Raw genomic sequence first — 20,582 nt, forward strand, 5'->3', positions numbered from 1 at the left:
TGCACCGTTACATTCATGGTGCTCAGGTGCATCCACAGCATTCAGATGTCAAACGCTTACTGATGCTAAAAATAAAACTAAGGCGGAAAAAAATAGATTTCCCTTTTGTTTTTTCTTCGGAAGAGTTGCTAAGCCTTGAACACTGTCCGCAGCCGGGAGAGTCCCCGGGCGGGCAGAGGGCTGGGGCAGCAGCAGCTGGAGCAGCAGCGTGTTTATCCAGCGCTTATGTTTCCCCGGCGGCAGCTGCCAGCAGCTGCCAGCAGCAGCACAGCACCGGGCTGGAGGTGCGTTTGCCCAAGTCCTGCTTCTAGAGATGGGCGAGGGTGTCCCAGAAGAGCTCGGCCCCGCAGCCGGTGATCCGCGCTGAGGGGGCGGACGGGCGCTCGGGGGTAGCAGAAGAGCAGAGGGATCTCCGGGAGCGGCGGGGACGGAGAGCAGCCGGAGGAAGGCAAGGGAGGCTCTCGGCGGCACGCCGCGCCTCGGGAGCCTGCGGAAGGCACGGCCCAGGTGAGTGCCGGCCACGGGCAGCACGCCCAGGGGAAACCGGCAGTGTGGACGGCCCCGGGCACTGCCTGCCCGCTCTGCCCCTCACTCTTCGGTCCGGCTCGCTCCTAGCGCAGGCAGCCAGGGGGCCTCGCCTTGGCTTTCTCCTCGCCCGCAGGGCCCGGCCCGGGAGGGCCCTTCGGCGAGCAGAGGGCGCCTGGCCGCGCCGGGCCGGCTGCTGGGCCGGCAGCGGGGAGGAGGCTCCCCGAGCGGCCGGGCGCCGCCGGGCCCCCCCCGCATGCCCGTGCCCAGGGCGCCGCGGGGCCGGGCCGGGCCCGCTTCCTGTGCGTGTCACTCACTCGGCGGGGGAGGGGAAGCGCCGAGCAGGCGGCGGCCGTTCCTCCGCCGGCGGTGCCGCTGGGCCAGGTGGGCGCTCGCAACCCCTCGGTTGCCTGCTCGGTGGCGGAGCTGAGGCGCCGGCGGAGGCCCGGAGCGTCGCGGCGGTGCCGGCCGGTAGCGGGAGGCCGCGGCGCCGCCGGGCCTGGGCCCTCGCGTCCCGCGGGAGGCGGCCATGTCTACCGGCGAGGTGGAGCGGGTGTCGGCAGACCTCGGCGGGGCCGCCGGGGACGAGGAGGAGGAGTGGCTCTATGGCGGTACGGACCTTCCCAGACCCCCGTTCCCGGCCCACCTCCCCCGCCCGCCCGCCCTGCCGCCGTGCCCCGCCGCGGCGGGAGGGGGGTGGCGATGTACGCTGGGGAGGGCGGGCGGGAGGGTAGGCCGCGGCGTGCGCCGCCTTGCCTCGCCTCACCGGCCCGCGGCCGATCGCACCCCGCCGCGCCGGGCGGGCAGGCAGGCGGCCGTTTAAAAGGGCCCCCTCCATCCCGCCACCCCCAGCCGCCGTCCAGTCCCCTCCTCTCGGCCAGCCCTCCAGCCGCGCCGTCCCGGGGCCTGTACGCGGCCCCCTCCCCGGCGCACGGTGGTCGCTGCCCCCTCCCCCGCCGGCGTTCGCTTGCCGGGCTCTGAGGCGCCGCCGATCTCCGGTGCCCTCTGCCCGGGCAGCGCAGGCCGAGGCGTGCCGGGCCCCGGCGGCCCGCATGGTGTGCTGGCTTCCCGCGTCCCCCGGGGCCGGGCCGGCCTCTCCCCGCTGCCCCTGCCTGAGCTCTGCGCTTTAAAGTACCGGAGCAGCCTTAACCTTTGCTGCCTAAACTTTCCGTGCGGCTTCAGGGACTCCCTCGGCGTTGGCAGCGGAGCGAAACCTGTAACGCAAACGCTGCCCCTGTGGTGGGCCTGTCAGCATGGAGCAGTGTGAGGGCTCCGGAGCCTGCTCGGCTCCTTGCACAACCCAACGCCTTGTGAAAACGGCTCCGGCAGGAGCTGAAGGGTTGCCTGATAATGTGCGTGGCTAAACATCTGTGCCAGCCGGTATTGGGGAGGGGTTGTTCTTAACCACTGCCTTTCTCTTCTCTTCTCTTCTCTTGTGGTAGATGAAAATGAAGCAGAGAAGCCAGAGGAGGAAAAAACCAGGTGGGTATCTTGGCACCTGAAAGTCGTGTAACGTGGCTGCACAAAACAGTGTAGTCATCAGGTTCTTCTTCCCAGCTGCTTGAGACACCCTAGTGCCCAGGCACCCTGATTCTGAGGCACCCTAGTGCCCAGGCACCCTGATTCTGAGACACCCTAGTGCCCAGGCACCCTGATTCTGAGGCACCCTAGTGCCCAGGCACCCTGATTCTGAGACACCCTAGTGCCCAGGCACCCTGATTCTGAGACACCCTAGTGCCCAGGCACCCTGATTCTGAGGCACCCTAGTCCCCAGGCACCCTGATTCTGAGACACCCTAGTGCCCAGGCACCCTGATTCTGAGACACCCTAGTGCCCGAAGAGCCTGATTCTGAGACACCCTAGTGCCCAGGCACCCTGATTCTGAGACACCCTAGTGCCCAGGCACCCTGATTCTGAGACACCCTAGTGCCCGAAGAGCCTGATTCTGAGACACCCTAGTGCCCAGGCACCCTGATGCTGAGACACTCTAGTGCCCAAAGAGCCTGATTCTGAGACACCCTAGTCCCCAGGCACCCTGATTCTGAGACACCCTAGTGCCCAAAGAGCCTGATTCTGAGGCACCCTGATTCTGAGACACCCTAGTGCCCAGGCACCCTGATTCTGAGGCACCCTAGTGCCCAGACACCCTCTGGTATTTTTGACAGTCTCTTTGAGATAACCTGCAGTCCTGTGTGCACTTCTGGAGCCCCCAGAACAAGCAGGACATGGAAGTGTTGGAGCCAGTCCAGAGGAAGCCATGAAGGATGCTGAGAGGGCTGCAGCAGCTCTGCTGTGAGCACAGGCTGAGAGAGTTGGGGCTGTGCAGCCTGGAGAGGAGAAGGCTTGGAGGAGATCTTGGAGTGGCCTTGCAGGATCTGAGGGGGGCTCCAGGAAGGATAGGGAGGGACTACTGACAAGGTCTTGTGATGGCAGGATGAGGAGGAATGGGTTTGAACTGGCAGAGGGGAGACTGAAAGTGGATGTTAGGAAAGGGTTCTTTGCAGTGAGGGTGGTGAGACACTGGCACAGGTTGCCCAGGGAGGTTGGGGAGCACAGAATCACCCAATGTGATCTTTGATCACATTGGGTGATTCTGTGCTCCCCAGCCTCCCTCGAGGTTTTCCAGGCCAGCTTGGATGAGGCCTTGAGCAGCCTGTTCTAATGGGAGGTGTCCCTGCCTATGTTGAGGGGTTGGGACCAGCTGATCTTTGAGGTCCTTTCCAACCTAAACCATTCTGTGGTTCTGTAATGTATTTGGTCTGCTGGAGTGACTTGGTTTGCCTGTGAAAGGGTTATTCCTCTTAAAATTTGGACCCTTGTGTATGGAAGTTAAATGTTAAGCTTTGAACTCTACTCCACACTGGTGAGACCCCACCTGGAGTACTGCATCCAGTTGTGAAGACTCTGTTACAAGAGGGATGTGGTTGTACTGGAAGGAGTCCAGAGAATAATAGAAGTCATAGTTTAGCTTGGAAAGGACCTCTAAGCTCATTCAGTTCCAACCTCCTGCTGTAGGCAGGGACACCTCCCATTAGAACAAGTCCCTCAAGGTCTCATCCAACCTGGCCTTAAATATCTCCAGGGAGACAACATCCACAACCTCCCTGGGCAACCTGGGCCAGTGTTTCACCACCTTCACTATAAAGAACCCTTTCCTAGCATCTAGTTTGAATCTCCCTTCTGCCAGTTTAAACCCATTCCTCCTCATCCTGTCATTATAAGACCTTGTTAGTAGTCCCTTCCTATCCTTCCTGTAAGCCCCGTTCAGATACTGGAAGGTCTTCTCGAAGCCTTCTCCAGGCTGAAGACCCCCAAATCTTCAGCCACGAGGATGCTCAGAGGGCTGGAGCTGCTCTGCTGTGAGGAGAGACTGAGAGAGTTGTGGCTGTTCAGTCTGGAGAGGAGAAGGCTCCCAGGTGACCTTATTGTGGCCTTGCAGGATCTGAAGTGGGCTACAGTATAACTGGGGAGGGACTTTTGAGGCTGTCAGGTAGTGATAGGACTGGGGGCAATAGAACCAAGATGGAAATGGGTGGATTCAGCCTGGATGTTAGGAAGAAGTTGTTGAGCATGAGGGTGGTGAGAGCCTTGAAGGGGTTGCCCAGGAAGGTGGTGGAAGCCTCATCCCTGGAGGTGTTTAAGGCCAGGCTGGCTGAGCCTCTAGACAGCCTGTTCTAGTGTGAGGTGTCCCTGTCCATGACTCAAAGTCTGTTTTACACAGCACTGGCCTAATGTCAAATGGGTCCTTAGTGATAATTACAGCACCAAAAAGAAGGGTGATTTGTTTTTCCAGTTCCAGCTGGTCTAAAGTTAAGGGTTGGAACTGGATGATCCTTGTGGTCTTGCCCAACTCTGACTGATTCTGTGGTAACAGTAGCCTCTCACAAAATGCCAACAGGTCTGTTATTTCTCTAACCATTGCTCTTTGCAGTCTTAGTCATGAATCAAGACTTGGTTTGTCCTAGATAATTCAGAAATTAAAGGCCAGTCTGTTTCCCAGAATGTTTAGAAGGCAGTTGTGAAGAAAGGACTTCAAGGAAGCAGTGGGATTTAGGAGTTGGGAGTTGGTGGTTGGATGTGGAAGTCACCTAACACATCTCTTTAGAGGTTCTTGGCTTCTCTTTATTATAAAAGGAGACTCTGAAAGATAATTTAGAAGCAGCTATGGCAGTATTTCACAGTCTCACAGTATCACCAAGGTTGGAAGAGACCTCATAGATCATCAAGTCCAACCCTTTACCACAGAGCTCAAGGCTAGACCATGGCACCAAGTGCCACGTCCAATCCTGCCTTGACAGCCTGGTGAGTTATAAGGAGCTGTATGAGGAAAATGCTCCTTGGAAAATCCATCTGAGTTGCTGGAGGTTGGTAGCAAGAAGTGGATTGCCAAGGGAGGTGGTTGAGGCCCCATCCCTGGAGGTGTTTAAGGCCAGGCTGGCTGAGGCTGTGGGCAGCCTGCTCTAGGGTAGAGTGTCCCTGGGCATGGCAGGGGGGTTGGAACTGGCTGCTCCTTGTGGTCTCTTCCAACCTTGACTGATTCTGTGACTGACTGAAAGTGGAAATCTGCCTGTATACTGAAAGAAAGAAGTCTCACTACTCTTAAACTATGGGAGTTGTTGATTGCTGCCTTTGTCTGGACCTCCTCCAGCACCTCAACATCTCTCTTGAATTCAGGAGCCCAGAACTGGACACAGCACTCAAGGTGTGGCCTGAGCAGTGCTGGGCACAGGGCAGAACAACCTCCCTTGTCCTGCTGGCCACACTCTTCCTGTGCCAGGCCAGGATGCCATTCAGGGACAACAACCACCTCCCTTTGCAGCCCATTCCAATGGCAAATAACTCTCTCTGTGCAGCATTTCCTAGAAGTTTTGGCCTCTGGAATCTCACATTTGTGATTCTTCATATATATTAAAAGAGTGAGCCTTTATGTGTGTTGTGGAGCTAGTCTGTCATGTTAATGGGTGATGAAGTGGAGTAGTCAAGCTTGAATTCTGGGGCTCTGTTTTGTTTGAGTGATGCAGCACTCACAAGTGGGTGTGTTTTGCCAACAAGAAGCTAGGATCAAAATCATTTCAATCAAGAGAAATTGCCAGTGGCTCACTGCATTTCAGAAGTAACCTTTTCAGTGAAAGAATATAGTTAGGAAATGACTCCCTGCTTACTCTGCTGTTTGTGGTGTAACATCCTGACAGTGAATGGAACTGAAGCAATGAGAACAGAGCTGTGGAAGAAGGAGCAGCAGGTGTGGTAGAGCTCATTTGCATGGTGTGGACAGAGTTGGTCATTTTAGATGCACCAGGGGTCTGAAAAGGTTTTCAGTCTAGATAATTGGATGAATTGAATTGGAGCTGTTCCATATGGTGAAATTTCACAGTGTAGAGGTGAGAGTTTTAATTCAATGCAGCATTGCTTAGGGTGGTTTTTTTCCTTCTATTACTTTGAACAGCTTCTGTTGGCAAGGACAAAACCAAAGCTCCTCTTCTCCCTCTATATGTCATTCAAATAAGGATTTAAGTCTAGTGCCTGATGGCTTCCAACTGCTCTACCAACACCCAATTTTTATGGCAGTGAAATATTATCCTGCCAATATAAACTCATTCATTTGGATAATTTTAATGCAGAAGGTAGTTGGAGGTCTGTCTCTGGAGTGATGCTGTAATATTCTTAGTCCAGAGGAGGCCAACAAGATGCTCAAAGGGCTGCAGTAGCTCTGCTAGGAGGATAGGCTGAGAGAGTTTGGGCTCTGCAGCCTGGAGAAGAGAAGGCTTCCAGGAGACCTTGGAGTGGCTTTCCAGTACCTGAAGGGGGCTACAAGAAATCTGGGGATGAACTATTGACAAGGTCTTGTAATGGCAGGATGAGGAGCAATGGGTTTGAACTGGCAGAGGGGAGATTGAGACTGGGTGTTAGGAAGAAGTTGTTTGCAGTGAGGGTGGTGAGACACTGGCACAGGTTGCCCAGGGAGGTTGTGGAGCACAGAATCACCCAATGTGATCAAAGATTACTTTGGGTGCTTCTGTGCTCCACAACCTCCCTCGAGGTGTTCAGGGCCAGGTTGGATGAGGCCTTGAGCAACCTGTTCTAATGGGAGGTGTCCCTGCCTATGTTGGAGGGTTGAAACTGGCTGATCTTGGAGGTCCCTTCCAATCTAAACCATCCTGTGACAAGTGTGGAATAATAATGTGCATAAATACCTAGTCTCACCTTTTCCTGTTTGTTTTTGTTTTAAGTGCTCCACCTCCACCTGGAAGTGAAGAGGAAGCAGCAGAAAACGGCGTTGTGAAACCGGTAGATTTGAATGTCTTTGTGCTTTGACTTATGGGAGCTGGGGGTGTGCAGCCTGTGAAAGAGGAGGCTCAGGGCAGAGCTCACTGCTGCCTACAACTACCTGAAGGGAGCTGTGTGTGGTCAGCAGGACAAGGGAGGTTCTTGTGCCCACCCCTGTGCTCAGCACTGCTCAGGCCAGCCCTGGAGTGCTGTGTCCAGTTGTGGGCTCCTGAATTGCAGAGAGCTGTTGAGGTGCTGGAAGGTGTGGAGAGAAGGGCAGCAAGGCTGGGGAGGGGCCTGGAGCAGAGCCCTGTGAGGAGAGGCTGAGGGAGCTGGGGGTGTGCAGCCTGCAGCAGAGGAGGCTCAGGGCAGAGCTCATTGCTGCCTGCAGCTGCCTGCAGGGAGGCTGTAGCCAGGTGGGGTTGGGCTCTGCTGCCAGGCAGCCAGCAACAGAAGAAGGGGACACAGCCTCAAGTTGTGCCAGGGCAGGTCTAGGCTGGATGTGAGGAGGAAGCTCCTGTCAGAGAGGGTGATTGGCATTGGAATGGGCTGCCCAGGGAGGTGGTGGAGTGGCCGTGGCTGGAGGTGTTGAAGGCAAGCCTGGCTGGGGCACTTAGTGCCATGGTCTGGTTGATTGGTTTGGTCTGGGTGCTAGTTTGGTCTGGCTGAGCTTGGAGCTCTCTTCCAACCTGTTTCATCCTGTGATTAATTTGGCTGATTTAAGGAATTCATGTGTATTGTGTGCCTTTCAGTTTTGTTTTCTGAAAGGTGTTTGTCACTCTGCAGAAACTCTGCAGAAATGATTAAGTTAGGAAATTCAATTCTCACCTGTACTCTTTAAAGCCGACTAACCAAAAGAGTACTTCCAGGGTTGTTTGAGGTGAGAGATGATGCTTCAAGACAGCTCTATTTTCTCAGAGATACCCTGCTCAAAGTCAGACTCAGTTTTTCCTCATTGATAAGAAATTTCTCTAATTGTTTTGCATTTCTGAATAGCTTCTGATAGCTTCTGATTAACAATCAGCATTTGCAGAGTGATGGGAAAATATGAATCAAGAGATGAATTACAGAGGCCTTTTAAATGCAGTGTAACAGACTTAGTAGCCTGTGGCCAGCAGGGCAAGATTCTGCCCTTTTACTCTGCTGAGACCCCACCTTGACTGCTACATCCAGTTCTGATGTCCCTATCATAGGAAGGACACAGAGTGAGTCCAGAGGAGGCCACAAAGATGATCCAAGGCCTGGAGCAGCTCTGCTCTGAGGACAGGCTGAGGGAATTTGGGTTGTTCAGCCTGGAGAGGAGAAGGCTCCAGGGGGACCTCAGAGCTGCCTGCCAAGAGCTGAAGGGATCTTGCAGGAAGGCTGCAGAGGGACTTTGCATCAGGGGCTCTAGAGACAGCCCAAGGGGCAATGGTTTGAAGCTGAGGCAGAGCAGGGTTAGAGTGGAGCTGAGGAAAGAGTGTGAGGGTGCTGAGAGTGTGTCCCAGGCTGTCCAGGGAGGCTGTGGCTGCCTCCTTGCTGGGGGTGCTGCAGGCCAGGCTGGATGAGGCCTTGAGCAGCTGTTGAGAGGTGTCGCTGGGCATGGTGAGGAGGTTGGAGGAGCTGAGCTCTGAGCTCCTTTCCAACCTGAGCCATTCTACAAACTTATGTCTTTTTATCTAAACTGTGAAGCTCTCTTTTAAATGCACCAAAGTCTTTTGCTGCTGATGCTAATACTGTTAAGTGAGCAACAGATCTGATATGTTGGGTAGAAGCACAGAGCAGGGGATTTTTTTGCTCTGGGTGGTTTTAAAGTAAATCCTTTCTGATGCAGTTTCCCTGTATTTTATGAAGCTTAGCATGGGGTATCATTAGAACATGGCAGGGTTGCTTGGTGTGAGAAACTGCTGAACTTCCTCACACCAAGCAAGTGGTGCCAAGATAAGAGCAGAACAGGTGTATGAGAGTTGGATAGAGGGAAGGAGGATATTAGTTAGTGGAAACTGTATAGAATGGTTTAGGTTGGGAGGGACCTCAAGGATCATCCATTTCCAGCCACCTGCCATAGGTAGGGACACCTTGCACTAGAACAGGTTGCTCAAGGCCTCATCCAGCCTGATCATGAACAACTCCAGGGAGGTTGTGTTGATCTTTGATTACATTGGGTGATTCTGTGCTCCACGACCTCCCTGGGCAGCCTGTGGCAGTGTCTCACCACCCTCACTGCAAATAACTTCTTCCTAACATCCAGTCTCAATCTCCCCTCTGCCAGTTCAAACCCATTCCTCCTCCTCCTGTCATTATCAGACCTTGTCAATAGTCCCTCCCCAGCCCTCCTGGAGCACCCTTCAGATCCTGCAAGGCCACTCCAAGGTCTCCTCCAAGCCTTCTCTTCTCCAGGCTGCAGAGCCCCAACTCCCTCAGCCTGTGCTCACAGCAGAGCTACTGCAGCCCTCTCAGCATCTTGGTGGCTTCCTCTGGACTGACTCCAAATAGTTCCATGTCCTTCTTGTGTTGGGGGCTCCACAACCGCCCCCAGGATTCCAGATGAGGTCTGAGGAGGGCAGAGCCAAGGGGCAGGATCCCCTCCCTTGCCCTTCTGCCCACACTGCTCTTGCTGCAGCCCAGGACATGAGGGTATTGTACCTGAAGTGGCCTACAAAAAAGCTGGGGAGGGACTTGTTCGGATATGAGGTAGTGAAAGGACTGGGGGGAATGGAGCAAAGCTGGAGGTGAGGAGGAAGTTCTTCAGCATGAGAGTGGTGAGGGCCTGGGATGGGTTGCCCAGGGAGGTGGTGGAAGCCTCATCGCTGGAGGTGTTTAAGGCCAGGCTGGAGGTTGTGGGCAGCCTACTCTAGGGTAGGGTGTTCCTGCCCATGGCAGGGGGGTTGGAACTGGCTGCTTCTTGTGGTCCCTTCCAACCCTGAGTGGTTCTATGATATTAACTGGTAGAAACTATTTTGTGCTGCTTTAGGAACTGTCTTGTTTCAGAAAGAGGACTTAGTGTTAATAATACTCCCTGATTTGCATCCCGAGGTCTCAGGTACTTGTAGCATTTCAGCAGCTGAGCTCCCTAAGTGTACTGCTAATGCTAACTCAGTTCTGAGGTGTAGGGAAAAGCAGAACTGTGTTTGGAAGAGTTCCAGCCTGGGTAGCTTTGTCCAGTGTAGAAGTGAGTGACTGCTTTGACCTTTTCTTTCGTAGAAGGTGGCAGAGGCTGAGGATGACAGCGACAGTGATAGCGATGATGATGAAGATGATGTTCAAGTTACCATAGGGGATATTAAAACAGGAGGTCCACAGTACAGGTGAGTTATTGCAAACATTAACTGGGGGAACTTTTAATACTCCATTTACTTGTCTGTTCAGGCACTTTACTGCTTGTCAGTCTCAAACTGTGTGCAAACTTAGTTTCGGCTTCGTTTTTTTCAGCTCTTTAACAGTGTCTTTTAGTGACTTGAAAGCAAAAGTGAAATGAAATATCTTGGAGAGCTCTTGAATGAGTTGAGTTTTGTTTTCAAATGGTGAGAGATAAGCTTTGTTAAATAGGGAGTTGTTTTTTGTCACAGGGTGGCTGCCACACAGCATTTTTAGTGTTGTTGACTTGATGGTGAAGTTTTGTTGCGTGTGGCAGAGTGGTAAGCACGGAGAACATCAGAAACATTTGTCCCTGATCCTGTTTGAAGTGGATAAAGCTCTAATTAAACCTCTGTAGTTTCAATTCCTGTTGCTATTCTCAAATGAGACTTTTAATGTACTTCAGAGAGGAGCTGCTGGTCTCTGGAGGTAATTTCTTAAGGCCATGGGTTGGGAATTCGTGCTGTAGAAGGAATTTTTTGCCTGCTCTTGGTGAAGGGCTTGTTTTTCACTGAACACTTGAGTTTTCCTTTTATCCAGAGTTATGAAACACTATTTTTTCATGAGATGGACATCTTCTGAGGAAAGTGGTTTGCTTGTTTCTTTTGGCAATCCCCAATGCTTTCTACTTATTAAAAGCAGAGCTGCTAGGGCGGCATTCGGGTCTGCAGGTAGGTCTGGCTCATGTATGCTGTTGTGTTCTTAGCTTTAGATTGAAGCTGCTCCATTCAGTTTTGAGCCATAAGACATTTAAACTTGCAGTGTTTTGTGCCCTAAACCAACTGTGCAAACCAATGTAATGCAATAAAGAACAATTCTTTCCTTGCCTGCTTTCAATAACTTGCAATATGCTTATGGTGGAGGCAGTGACCTCAAGTCTAAAGCAGAAGTAGGTTTCTATTCTCAGTGGATTTGCTGGTAGTCTTTGCATGACTACAGAAAACAAAGCAGATGAGCCTAAATCTAATTAAGAGTAGAAAGTTCTCTGAAGAAATGGTTGTTCTCTGGAAAGCTTTTTATTTCTCTGGGCAAATTGAACAGAAAGTTCCTTGAAGGGTGGTAATCTAAACCAAACTTCACATTGCTTTTCCTTTTAGCTTGAATGTAACAAGTTCCTTTTATGGGATGAAAATGATTTTTCATGTGCTCCTTTTACAGGATTAAATGATTTTTCTTGTAGCAATCAATTGCTGTTAACAACCTGAGCTTTGTTGGACAAAGTCATGCACAAATAGAGCATGGCAGATCAGAAGGTTAAATGGAGTCTTCTGGGACCTCTGGTCCTTTATCAGGGAAATTGGACTGGATGATCTTCTCAGGGCCCTTCCAGCCCCCACTGTGCTGGGATCCTGGGTTTCTGTGAGTGGTATTTTATAGTGTACTGAAACCAAAGCTTTTCTTAAGCACCTGACCTTGACCTTAAGTCAGAAGTACTCAGGAGCCTCCTGGGTTGATGACCTTGCTGAGACCCAGGAAGGGAATTTTTATGAGGGCTTGTAGGGATAGGATGAGAGGAACTAGATTCAAGCTTGAAGAGGGCAGACTGAGACTGGAGATTAGGAAGAAATTCTTTCCAGTGAGAGTGGTGAGACAATGGAATATGTTGCCCAAGGAGGTTGTAGATGCTCCCTCCCTGGAGGTGTTCAAGGCCAGGTTTTAGATGGGACCTTGAGCAACGTAGATGAGTAAAAGGTCTTCCTGCCCATGGCAGGGGGTTGGAACTGGATGATCTTGAAGGTCTGTTCCAACCCAAACCATTATATGAGTCTGTTTTAGATCAGTTTCGTGCTGTTGAAGCACTTGGATGGAAACAAAAAGTGGGTGGAAGTGGTTCTATCAGAGGGCTGGAGCACCTCTGCTATGAGGACAGGCTACAAGAGTTGGGGCTCTTCAGCCTGGAGAGGAGAAGGCTTCGAGGAGACCTTAAAGTGGACATCCACTATCTGAAGGGGACCTACAGGAAGGCAGGGGAGGGACTATTGACAAGGGCTTGTGTTGATTTGTTGGAAGGTAGCAGAGCCCTGCAGAGGGACCTGGCCAGGCTGCATGGGTGGGCAGAGGCCAATGGGATGAGACTGAACAAGGCCAAGTGCAGGGTTCTACACTTTGGCCACAACAACTCCAAGCAGCACTAAAGGCTGTGGACAGAGCGGCTGAGAGCAGCCAGGCAGAGAGGGAGCTGGGGGTGGTGGGAGAGAGGAGCTGAAGAGGAGGCAGCAGTGCCCAGGTGGGCAGCAGAGCCAATGGCATCCTGGGCTGGCTCAGGAGCAGTGTGGGCAGCAGGACAAGGGAGGTTCTTGTGCCCCTGTGCTCAGCACTGCTCAGGCCAGCCCTGGAGTGCTGTGTCCAGTTGTGGGCTCCTGAATTGCAGAGAGCTGCTGAGGTGCTGGCAGGTGTGGAGAGAAGGGCAGCAAGGCTGGGGAGGGGCCTGGAGCAGAGCCCTGTGAGGTGAGGCTGAGGGAGCTGGGGGTGTGCAGCCTGCAGCAGAGGAGGCTCAGGGCAGAGCTCATTGCTGCCTGCAGCTGCCTGCAGGGAGGCTGTAGCCAGGTGGGGTTGGGCTCTGCTGCCAGGCAGCCAGCAGCAGAAGAAGGGGACAGAGTCTGAAGCTGTGGCAGGGCAGGTCTAGGCTGGATGTTGTCAGGAAGTTGCTGGCAGAGAGAGTGATTGGCATTGGAATGGGCTGCCCAGGGAGGTGGTGGAGTGGCCGTGGCTGGAGGTGTTGCAGCCAAGCCTGGCTGGGGCACTTAGTGCCATGGTCTGGTTGGTTGGGCAGGGCTGGGTGTTAGGTTGGGCTGGCTGAGCTTGGAGCTCTCTTCCAACCTGCTGGATTCTGTCATTCTATGACAAGGGACAGTGGGTTTAAACTGGAAGAGGGGAGATTCAGACTACATGTTAGGAAGAGGTTCTTTCCAGTGAGGGTGCTGAGACACTGGCACAGGTTGCCCAGGGAAGTTGTGGATGCTCCCTCCCTGGAGGTGTTCAGGGCCAGGTTGGATGAGGCCTTGAGCAACCTGTTCTAGTGGGAGGTGTCCCTGCCTGTGTTGGGGGGTTGGAACTGGGTGATCCTTGAGGTCCCTTCCAACCTAAACCATTCTGACTAATGATTGTAACTCATTGTGTTTATTGATTGTTAGTACCTGTAGGCATAAGCAAATGGTTGTGCAAGCCCTCTCTCAGTGATTCAGATGAGCACTGCTGTCATTCCTAGGGGAGGGAAATCATTGTCCAGATTTCTAAAGTGCTTTTTGATGAAGAAAACTCTCCAGTATTTTAGCAAGTGAAATGTTAGGGGTTTGTAGGTCACAAGAGTGAGTGTTTGCTACAAGTACATTGAAACATCAGCATCAGAGAATCATTTCATGGTAGAATCAAGTAGGTTGGAAGAGACCTGAGATCAGCCAGTCCAACCTAGCACCTAGCCCTATCCAGTCATCCAGACCATGGCACTAAATGCTTCATCCAGTCTTAAATGCTTCCATTTCCCACTTCTGTATAGATCAAATGCAGTAGTTCTGGGAAGGAGTGAAGATCTGTCCAAACCCTTTCTGTTTGTTTGGGGTTTAGTTCTGCTTTTACTTTATTCTCCAAAGTGTCATCTGTGTCCCTAAATGAACTTCATTTTTCCTTTCTCTTTTCTGGTTATGTCCATTCTTCTTCCTATCGAGGTCTTTATCCTTTCAACCCAGGAAGAGTGACTGGGACTTGCTTCACAAGTGTTTATTAGTTGGAGAAGTTGCTTCTGAGCATAGAAAGGTGCACACTCTTCCTCCTAGGTTGAACTCTTTTACAGTGTTACCAGCTTGGAAAGCTAGAGGTGATTGAGCCTGGGTCCAGTTGGTTTCTGGCTCTAGCTAACACTTATTTTGTCTTTCCTTCTGGTTTTAGGCTTTTCTCTAACTCAGTTTTTTTGTTGTTCTTTGTTTAAGCTATGGAGCAGCACCTGTGAATCTCAATATAAAGACAGGAGGCCGAGCTTTTCCATCCTCTGGTAAGAGAATTTACACAGCAATATGAGTGAAAAGGCAAAAAGGAATTTCATAGAATGGCTCAGGTTGGAAGGGAGCTCAGAGCTCAGCTCCTCCAACCTCCTCACCATGCCCAGGGACACCTCTCAACAGCTGCTCAAGGCCTCATCCAGCCTGGCCTGCAACACCCCCAGCAAGGAGGCAGCCACAGCCTCCCTGGACAGCCTGGGTCACACTCTCAGCACCCTCACACTCAGCAACTCCTTCCTCAGCTCCACTCTAACCCTGCTTTTCCTCAGCTTCAAACCATTCCCCTTTGGGCTGTCTCTAGATCCCCTGATGCAAAGTCCCTCTGCAGCCTTCCTGCAGGCTGCCTTCAGCTCTTGGCAGGCAGCTCTGAGGTCCCCCTGGAGCCTTCTCCTCTCCAGGCTGAACAACTCAAATTCCCTCAGCCTGTCCTCAGAGCAGAGCTGCTCCAGTCTTTGGATCATCTTTGTGGCTTCCTCTAGACTCACTCTGTGTCCTTCCTATGATAGGGACATCAGAACTGGATGTAGTAGTCAAGGTGGGGTATTTGAACAGTATAGAAACCCCTCCTAAATTATTGCTTCTCCTTTTATTCCTTATGGCATAGCAGTCAGCTGAGCTGTATCACAGAATCACAGAATGGCTCAGGTTGGAAAGGACCCCAGACATCATCTCCAACCTCCCCACCATGTCCAGGGACACCTCTCAATTAGACTTAGCTGCTCAAGGCCTCATCCGTCCTGGCCTTCAACACTCCCCCAGGCAGGAGGCAGCCACAGCCTCTCTGGGCAACCTGTGCCAGGGTCTCACCACTCTCCTGCTGAAGAACTTCTTCCTAATGTCTAATCTAAATCTCCCTTCCTCTTATTTTTGTCACAGGGAACTTGATTTTAGCAGCATTAACCTTTATTGAGCCTTCTATCTATAGAATCATGGAATGGCTCAGATTGGGAGGGAGCTCAGAGCTCAGCTCCTCCAACCTCCTCACCATGCCCAGCGACACCTCTCAGCTACACTCAGCTGCTCAAGGCCTCATCCAGCCTGGTCTGCAGCACCCCCAGCAAGGAGGCAGCCACAGCCTCCCTGGGCAGCCTGGGACACACTCTGAGCACCCTCACACTCAACAACTTCTTCCTCAGCTCCACTCTCAGCCTGCTCTGCCTCAGCTCCAAACCATTGCTAGACACCTTTAGGAAAAGTCCTTCTCCAGCCTTTCTGTAGCATCCCTTCAGGTACTGGAAGGCAGCTCTGAGGTCCCCACCTGGAGTCTCCTCTAGGCTGGACAACCCAAATTCCTTCAGCCTATCCTCATGAAGGAAATATTTTTCACTTGCTACATTTAAATCTGACTTCCCCCCACACACACGTTTTTCATTTAAAATCTGTTACAACAATTTGCTAAAAGTCTGAAGCTTTAACTTCTTCACTTCTCTTCACAGGTGCAAAAGTCAAAGGGGTGGATCTAGATGCACCAGGCAATATTAATGGTGTGCCACTTCTGGAAGTAGATTTAGATTCATTTGAAGATAAACCTTGGAGAAAGCCAGGTAATTCTCTGCTTTCCATTAACTGATTATGTAGCTATTCAGTAGGTTATTTCACATTTCCTCTTTATTATATATAGATCTTAGCTGGAAGATGCTGTACAATATCATCTGGGAAAAGCAGCTAAGCTACTTATTGCCTTTGTGCTGTGCCATCTGAGCATCTTAGTGGAAATCCCACACCCATGTCAGCAGAAAGAGACTGTAGAACATACACTTTGTGGTGTTCTTAAGCCCATGTACATGCTGAGCTCTCCTTGGCAATCTTATTTCTGAGGAGAGGACTTCCACTGCTCTCTGCCCTGGGACAGAAGTCAGAACAGGAGATTGTTCTGGCATGTTTGATCCTGAAGAATGGTGAAACGTAGCTGCTTGTGGCTCTTTGTGCTTTTGGATAAGATGGCCACAGGCTTTGAAGAAGCCTCTTCAGTCTCCTGTGTTCATTGTGTGGTTCACTCAAGTGATTTGCACAGAGCTCTTCAATACCAGCATTGGGTGGCTTCTTTTTAGTGGCATCTTGCTGCTCTGTGTGGCTCTTTCTAGTGTTTGTGGATTGCTTTGGCAGCCCAAATAGGGTCTACAGAATGGGGGGAAAAAAAAAGAAGCCTTTGGTCATGCTTTTAGAGATTGAAAATGCATTCTGTGCATTTGAGCTTTGGTCATTAAAATGCCTTTGTGGGATCAGATTGAAATGAGTCAAATGCAGCACAAGCAAGAGGAAGCTGAAGGAAACTGTAGGACATACACTTGGTGGTGTTCTTAAGCCCATGTACATGCTGAGCTCTCCTTGGCAATCTTATTTCTGAGGAGAGGACTTCCACTGCTCTCTGCCCTGGGACAGAAGTCAGAACAGGAGATTGTTCTGGCATGTTTGATCCTGAAGAATGGTGAAACGTAGCTGCTTGTGGCTCTTTGTGCTTGTGGATAAGATGGCCACAGGCTTTGAAGAAGCCTCTTAAGTCTCCTGTGTTCATTGTGTGGTTCACTCAAGTGATTTGCACAGAGCTCTTCAATACCAGCAATTGGGTGGCTTCTTTTTAGTGGCATCTTGCTGCTCTGTGTGGCTCTTTCTAGTGTTTGTGGATTGCTTTGGCAGCCCAAATAGGGTCTACAGAATGGGGGGAAAAAAAAGAAGCCTTTGGGTCATGCTTTTAGAGATTGAAAATGCATTCTGTGCATTTGAGCTTTGGTCATTGAAAAGCCTTTGTGGCATCAGATTGAAATGAGTCAAATGCAGCACAAGCAACAGGAAGCTGAAGGAAACTGTAGGACATACACTTTGTGGTGTTCTTAAGCCCATGTACATGCTGAGCTCTCCTTGGCAATCTTATTTCTGAGGAGAGGACTTCCACTGCTCTCTGCCCTGGGACAGAAGTCAGAACAGGAGATTGTTCTGGCATGTTTGATCCTGAAGAATGGTGAAACCTAGCTGCTTGTGGCTCTTTGTGCTTGTGGATAAGATGGCCACAGGCTTTGAAGAAGCCTCTTAAGTCTCCTGTGTTCATTGTGTGGTTCACTCAAGTGATTTGCACAGAGCTCTTCAATACCAGCATTGGGTGGCTTCTTTTTAGTGGCATCTTGCTGCTCTGTGTGGCTCTTTCTAGTGTTTGTGGATTGCTTTGGCAGCCCAAATAGGGTCTACAGAAATGGGGGGAAAAAAAAAAGAAGCCTTTGGTCATGCTTTTAGAGATTGAAAATGCATTCTGTGCATTTGAGCTTTGGTCATTAAAATGCCTTTGTGGGATCAGATTGAAATGAGTCAAATGCAGCACAAGCAAGAGGAAGCTGAAGGAAACTGTAGGACATACACTTTGTGGTGTTCTTAAGCCCATGTACATGCTGAGCTCTCCTTGGCAATCTTATTTCTGAGGAGAGGACTTCCACTGCTCTCTGCCCTGGGACAGAAGTCAGAACAGGAGATTGTTCTGGCATGTTTGATCCTGAAGGGCATGTTTGATCCTGAAGAATGGTGAAACCTAGCTGCTTGTGGCTCTTTGTGCTTGTGGATAAGATGATCACAGGCTTTGAAGAAGCCTCTTCAGTCTCCTGTGTTCATTGTGTGGTTCACTCAAGTGATTTGCACAGAGCTCTTCAATACCAGCAATTGGGTGGCTTCTTTTTAGTGGCATCTTGCTGCTCTGTGTGGCTCTTTCTAGTGTTTGTGGATTGCTTTGGCAGCCCAAATAGGGTCTACAGAATGGGGGAAAAAAAAAAGAAGCCTTTGGTCATGCTTTTAGAGATTGAAAATGCATTCTGTGCATTTGAGCTTTGGTCATTAATATGCCTTTGTGGCATCAGATTGAAATGAGTCAAATGCAGCACAAGCAAGAGGAAGCTGAAGGAAGATCTTGCACTTGCCTTACTGTAAAGGTACAGGAATTGTAATGTCCTGTAGTTATCTAATCTGGATCCCTGAGACAAGATGCTAGGCAAGCTGCACCAACGGAATTGGCATGATTTTATAGTCTGAGACATGAATTCTGTATGTTCAAGTGCTGCAAGCCTGTGTTGTATGCTTCATTAATAAGTTTGTTACATCAAGACCTAATCTGTCATGAGGTTAGAGCCGTTCAGTGAAGGTTCACTCTGTCACATCCTAACTCTCCTCTGCTTTTCTGTTTCAAGGGGCTGATCTTTCTGATTATTTCAACTATGGCTTCAATGAAGATACTTGGAAAGCTTACTGTGAAAAGCAAAAAAGGATACGAATGGGCCTTGAAATCCTCCCAGTTACCTCAGCCACCAATAAAATCACGGTAAGGACTATGACTTGCTTACCTTCTAGAGGCCTTTATTTTCTTGCCCCACCCTGGAAAGCTGCTTGTCTGGCATAAGCTTCTTCTACCCAGTTCAGTGTGTTTGGTACTTTGCACCTCATTCTCTACCCTGAGCCTGGAGTGATCCTGTTGCTCTTGTGTGGCCAGCAGGACCAGGGAGGTTATTCTTCCCCTGTACTCAGCACTGGTCAGGCCACACCTTGAGTACTCTGTCCAGTTGTGGGCTCCTCAATTCAAGAGAGATGTTGAGGTGCTGGAAGGTGTGGAAAGAAGGGCAGCAAGGCTGGGGAGGGGCCTGGAACACAAACCCTATGAGGAGAGGCTGAGGGAGCTGGGGGTGTGCAGGCTGGAGAAGAAGATGCTCAGGGGTGACCTCATTGCTGTCTGCAACTACCTGCAGGGAGGCTATAGCCAGATGGGGTTGGTCTCTTATCCCAGGCAACTACCAGTAGAACAAGGGGACACAGTCTCAAGTTGTGCTGGGGGAAGTATAGGCTGGATGTGAGGAGGAAGTTCTTCACAGAGAGAGTGATTGGCATTGGAAAGGGCTGCCAGGGAGGTGGTGGAGTCACCGTCCCTGGAGGTCTTCAAGAAAAGCCTGGATGAGGCACTTAGTGCCATGGTCTAGTTGACTGGCTAGGGCTGGGTGCTAGGTTGGACTGAATGATCTTGGAGGTCTCTTCTAACCTGCTTGATTCTATGATTCTCTTGTGTCACTTTGTGTAGCCAATGTGCCAGGTTAGATTGCATCTGGCCTCTGATTCAAATTGTGGCCCAGCACCTCAGGCTTGTGTGGTATCTTAATGGGCAATGTGTTATCCAACTCAGGCTGAAGACAGAGCTATGGAAGTAAGACCAAGTGCAGAGACTCTTGATGGCAGATACCATCTTTTTAAGGTGAATTTTAGTAAACTATTGTTGGTTGCTCTCTCTCATTTTTTTTTGTTAATCAAGTACTGCTTCCCCAGGGCACCACAGAGCTGCCAGAAGACCCAAGTGAAGCGAACAGTAGTCCTAATTTCAAACTCTCCCTCTTACATCAGTGGCACCTGCCCGTGCTACAAAATCATAGAATCAGACAAGGTTGGAAGGGACCACAAGGATCAGCCAGTTCCAACCCCCCTGCCATGGGCAAGGACACCTCACACTAGAGCAGGCTGGCCACAGCCTCAGCCAGCCTGGCCTGAAACACCTCCAGGGAATCATAGAATGATAGAATCAGACAAGGTTGGAAGGGACCACAAGGAGCAGCCAGTTCCAACCTCCCGGCCATGGGCAGGGACACCTCACACTACAGCAGGCTGCACACAGCCTCAGCCAGCCTGGCCTTAAACACCTCCAGGCATGAGGCTTCCATCACCTCCCTGAGCAACCCCTTCCATGCTCTCACCACCCTCATGCTGAGCAACTCCTTCCTAACATCCAGTCTGAGTCTCCCCATTTCTAGCTTGGTTCCATTCCCCCCAGTCCTATCACTACCTGACAGCCTCAAAAGTCCCTCCCCAGCTTTCTTCTAGCCCCTTTAAGGCACCAAAATGCCACAATAAGGTCACTTGGAAGCCTTCTCCTCTCCAGCCTGAACAGCCCCAACTCCTTCAGTCTCCTCATAGGTGAGATGCTTCACAGTAATCCACAAGACACAGTTTGTGCATCACATTTCCTTCATACTTTGGGAGGAGACTCACACAGCTGAAGTCTCTTATCTGTAGCAAAGTAGGAGTGCCAGAAACAAACCCTTCTGTTTCCAGCATAGCCTCCTGCTTCACTACCTGACATCAAAAAGAGTTCCTCCTCAGCTTTCTTCCAGAATCATAGAATCATTGAGTCAACCAGGTTGGAAGAGACCTCCAAGCTCATCCAGTCCAACCTATCCCCCAGCCCTATCCAATCAACCAGACCATGGCACTAAGTGCCTCATCCAGTCTTTGCTTGAACACCTCCAGGCACGGTGATTACACCACCTCCCTGGGCAGCCCATTCCAATGCCAATCACTCTCTCTGCCAGGAACTTCCTCCTCACATTCAGCCTGCCCTGGCACAGCTTCCAGTATTAGAATCATAGAATCACAGAACCAAGCAGGTTGGAAGAGAGCTCCAAGCTCAGCCAGCCCAACCTAGCACCCAGCCCTGCCCAACCAACC

The 20,582-nt window shown here is 51.0% G+C and overlaps 1 protein-coding gene across 2 annotated transcripts in view; it reads left to right on the top strand.

Moving 5' to 3' along the window:
• Positions 1 to 972: 972 nt before the first annotated feature.
• FIP1L1 (factor interacting with PAPOLA and CPSF1) overlaps positions 973 to 20,582 on the top strand; it is a 46,960-nt gene continuing 27,350 nt past the window's right edge. For both annotated transcript variants that reach the window (XM_064149279.1, XM_064149280.1), the window contains exons 1-7: positions 973 to 1,136; positions 1,968 to 2,007; positions 6,756 to 6,813; positions 9,976 to 10,079; positions 14,055 to 14,116; positions 15,560 to 15,667; positions 18,290 to 18,420. In XM_064149279.1, coding sequence (XP_064005349.1) covers positions 1,055 to 1,136; positions 1,968 to 2,007; positions 6,756 to 6,813; positions 9,976 to 10,079; positions 14,055 to 14,116; positions 15,560 to 15,667; positions 18,290 to 18,420 — 585 coding nt within the window. In that variant the 5' untranslated portion in view covers positions 973 to 1,054. The remainder of the gene's footprint in view (positions 1,137 to 1,967; positions 2,008 to 6,755; positions 6,814 to 9,975; positions 10,080 to 14,054; positions 14,117 to 15,559; positions 15,668 to 18,289; positions 18,421 to 20,582) is intronic.

This window comes from Pogoniulus pusillus, chromosome 9 (genome assembly GCF_015220805.1).
Source record: "Pogoniulus pusillus isolate bPogPus1 chromosome 9, bPogPus1.pri, whole genome shotgun sequence".
NCBI classification, from domain to species: Eukaryota; Metazoa; Chordata; class Aves; order Piciformes; family Lybiidae; genus Pogoniulus; species Pogoniulus pusillus.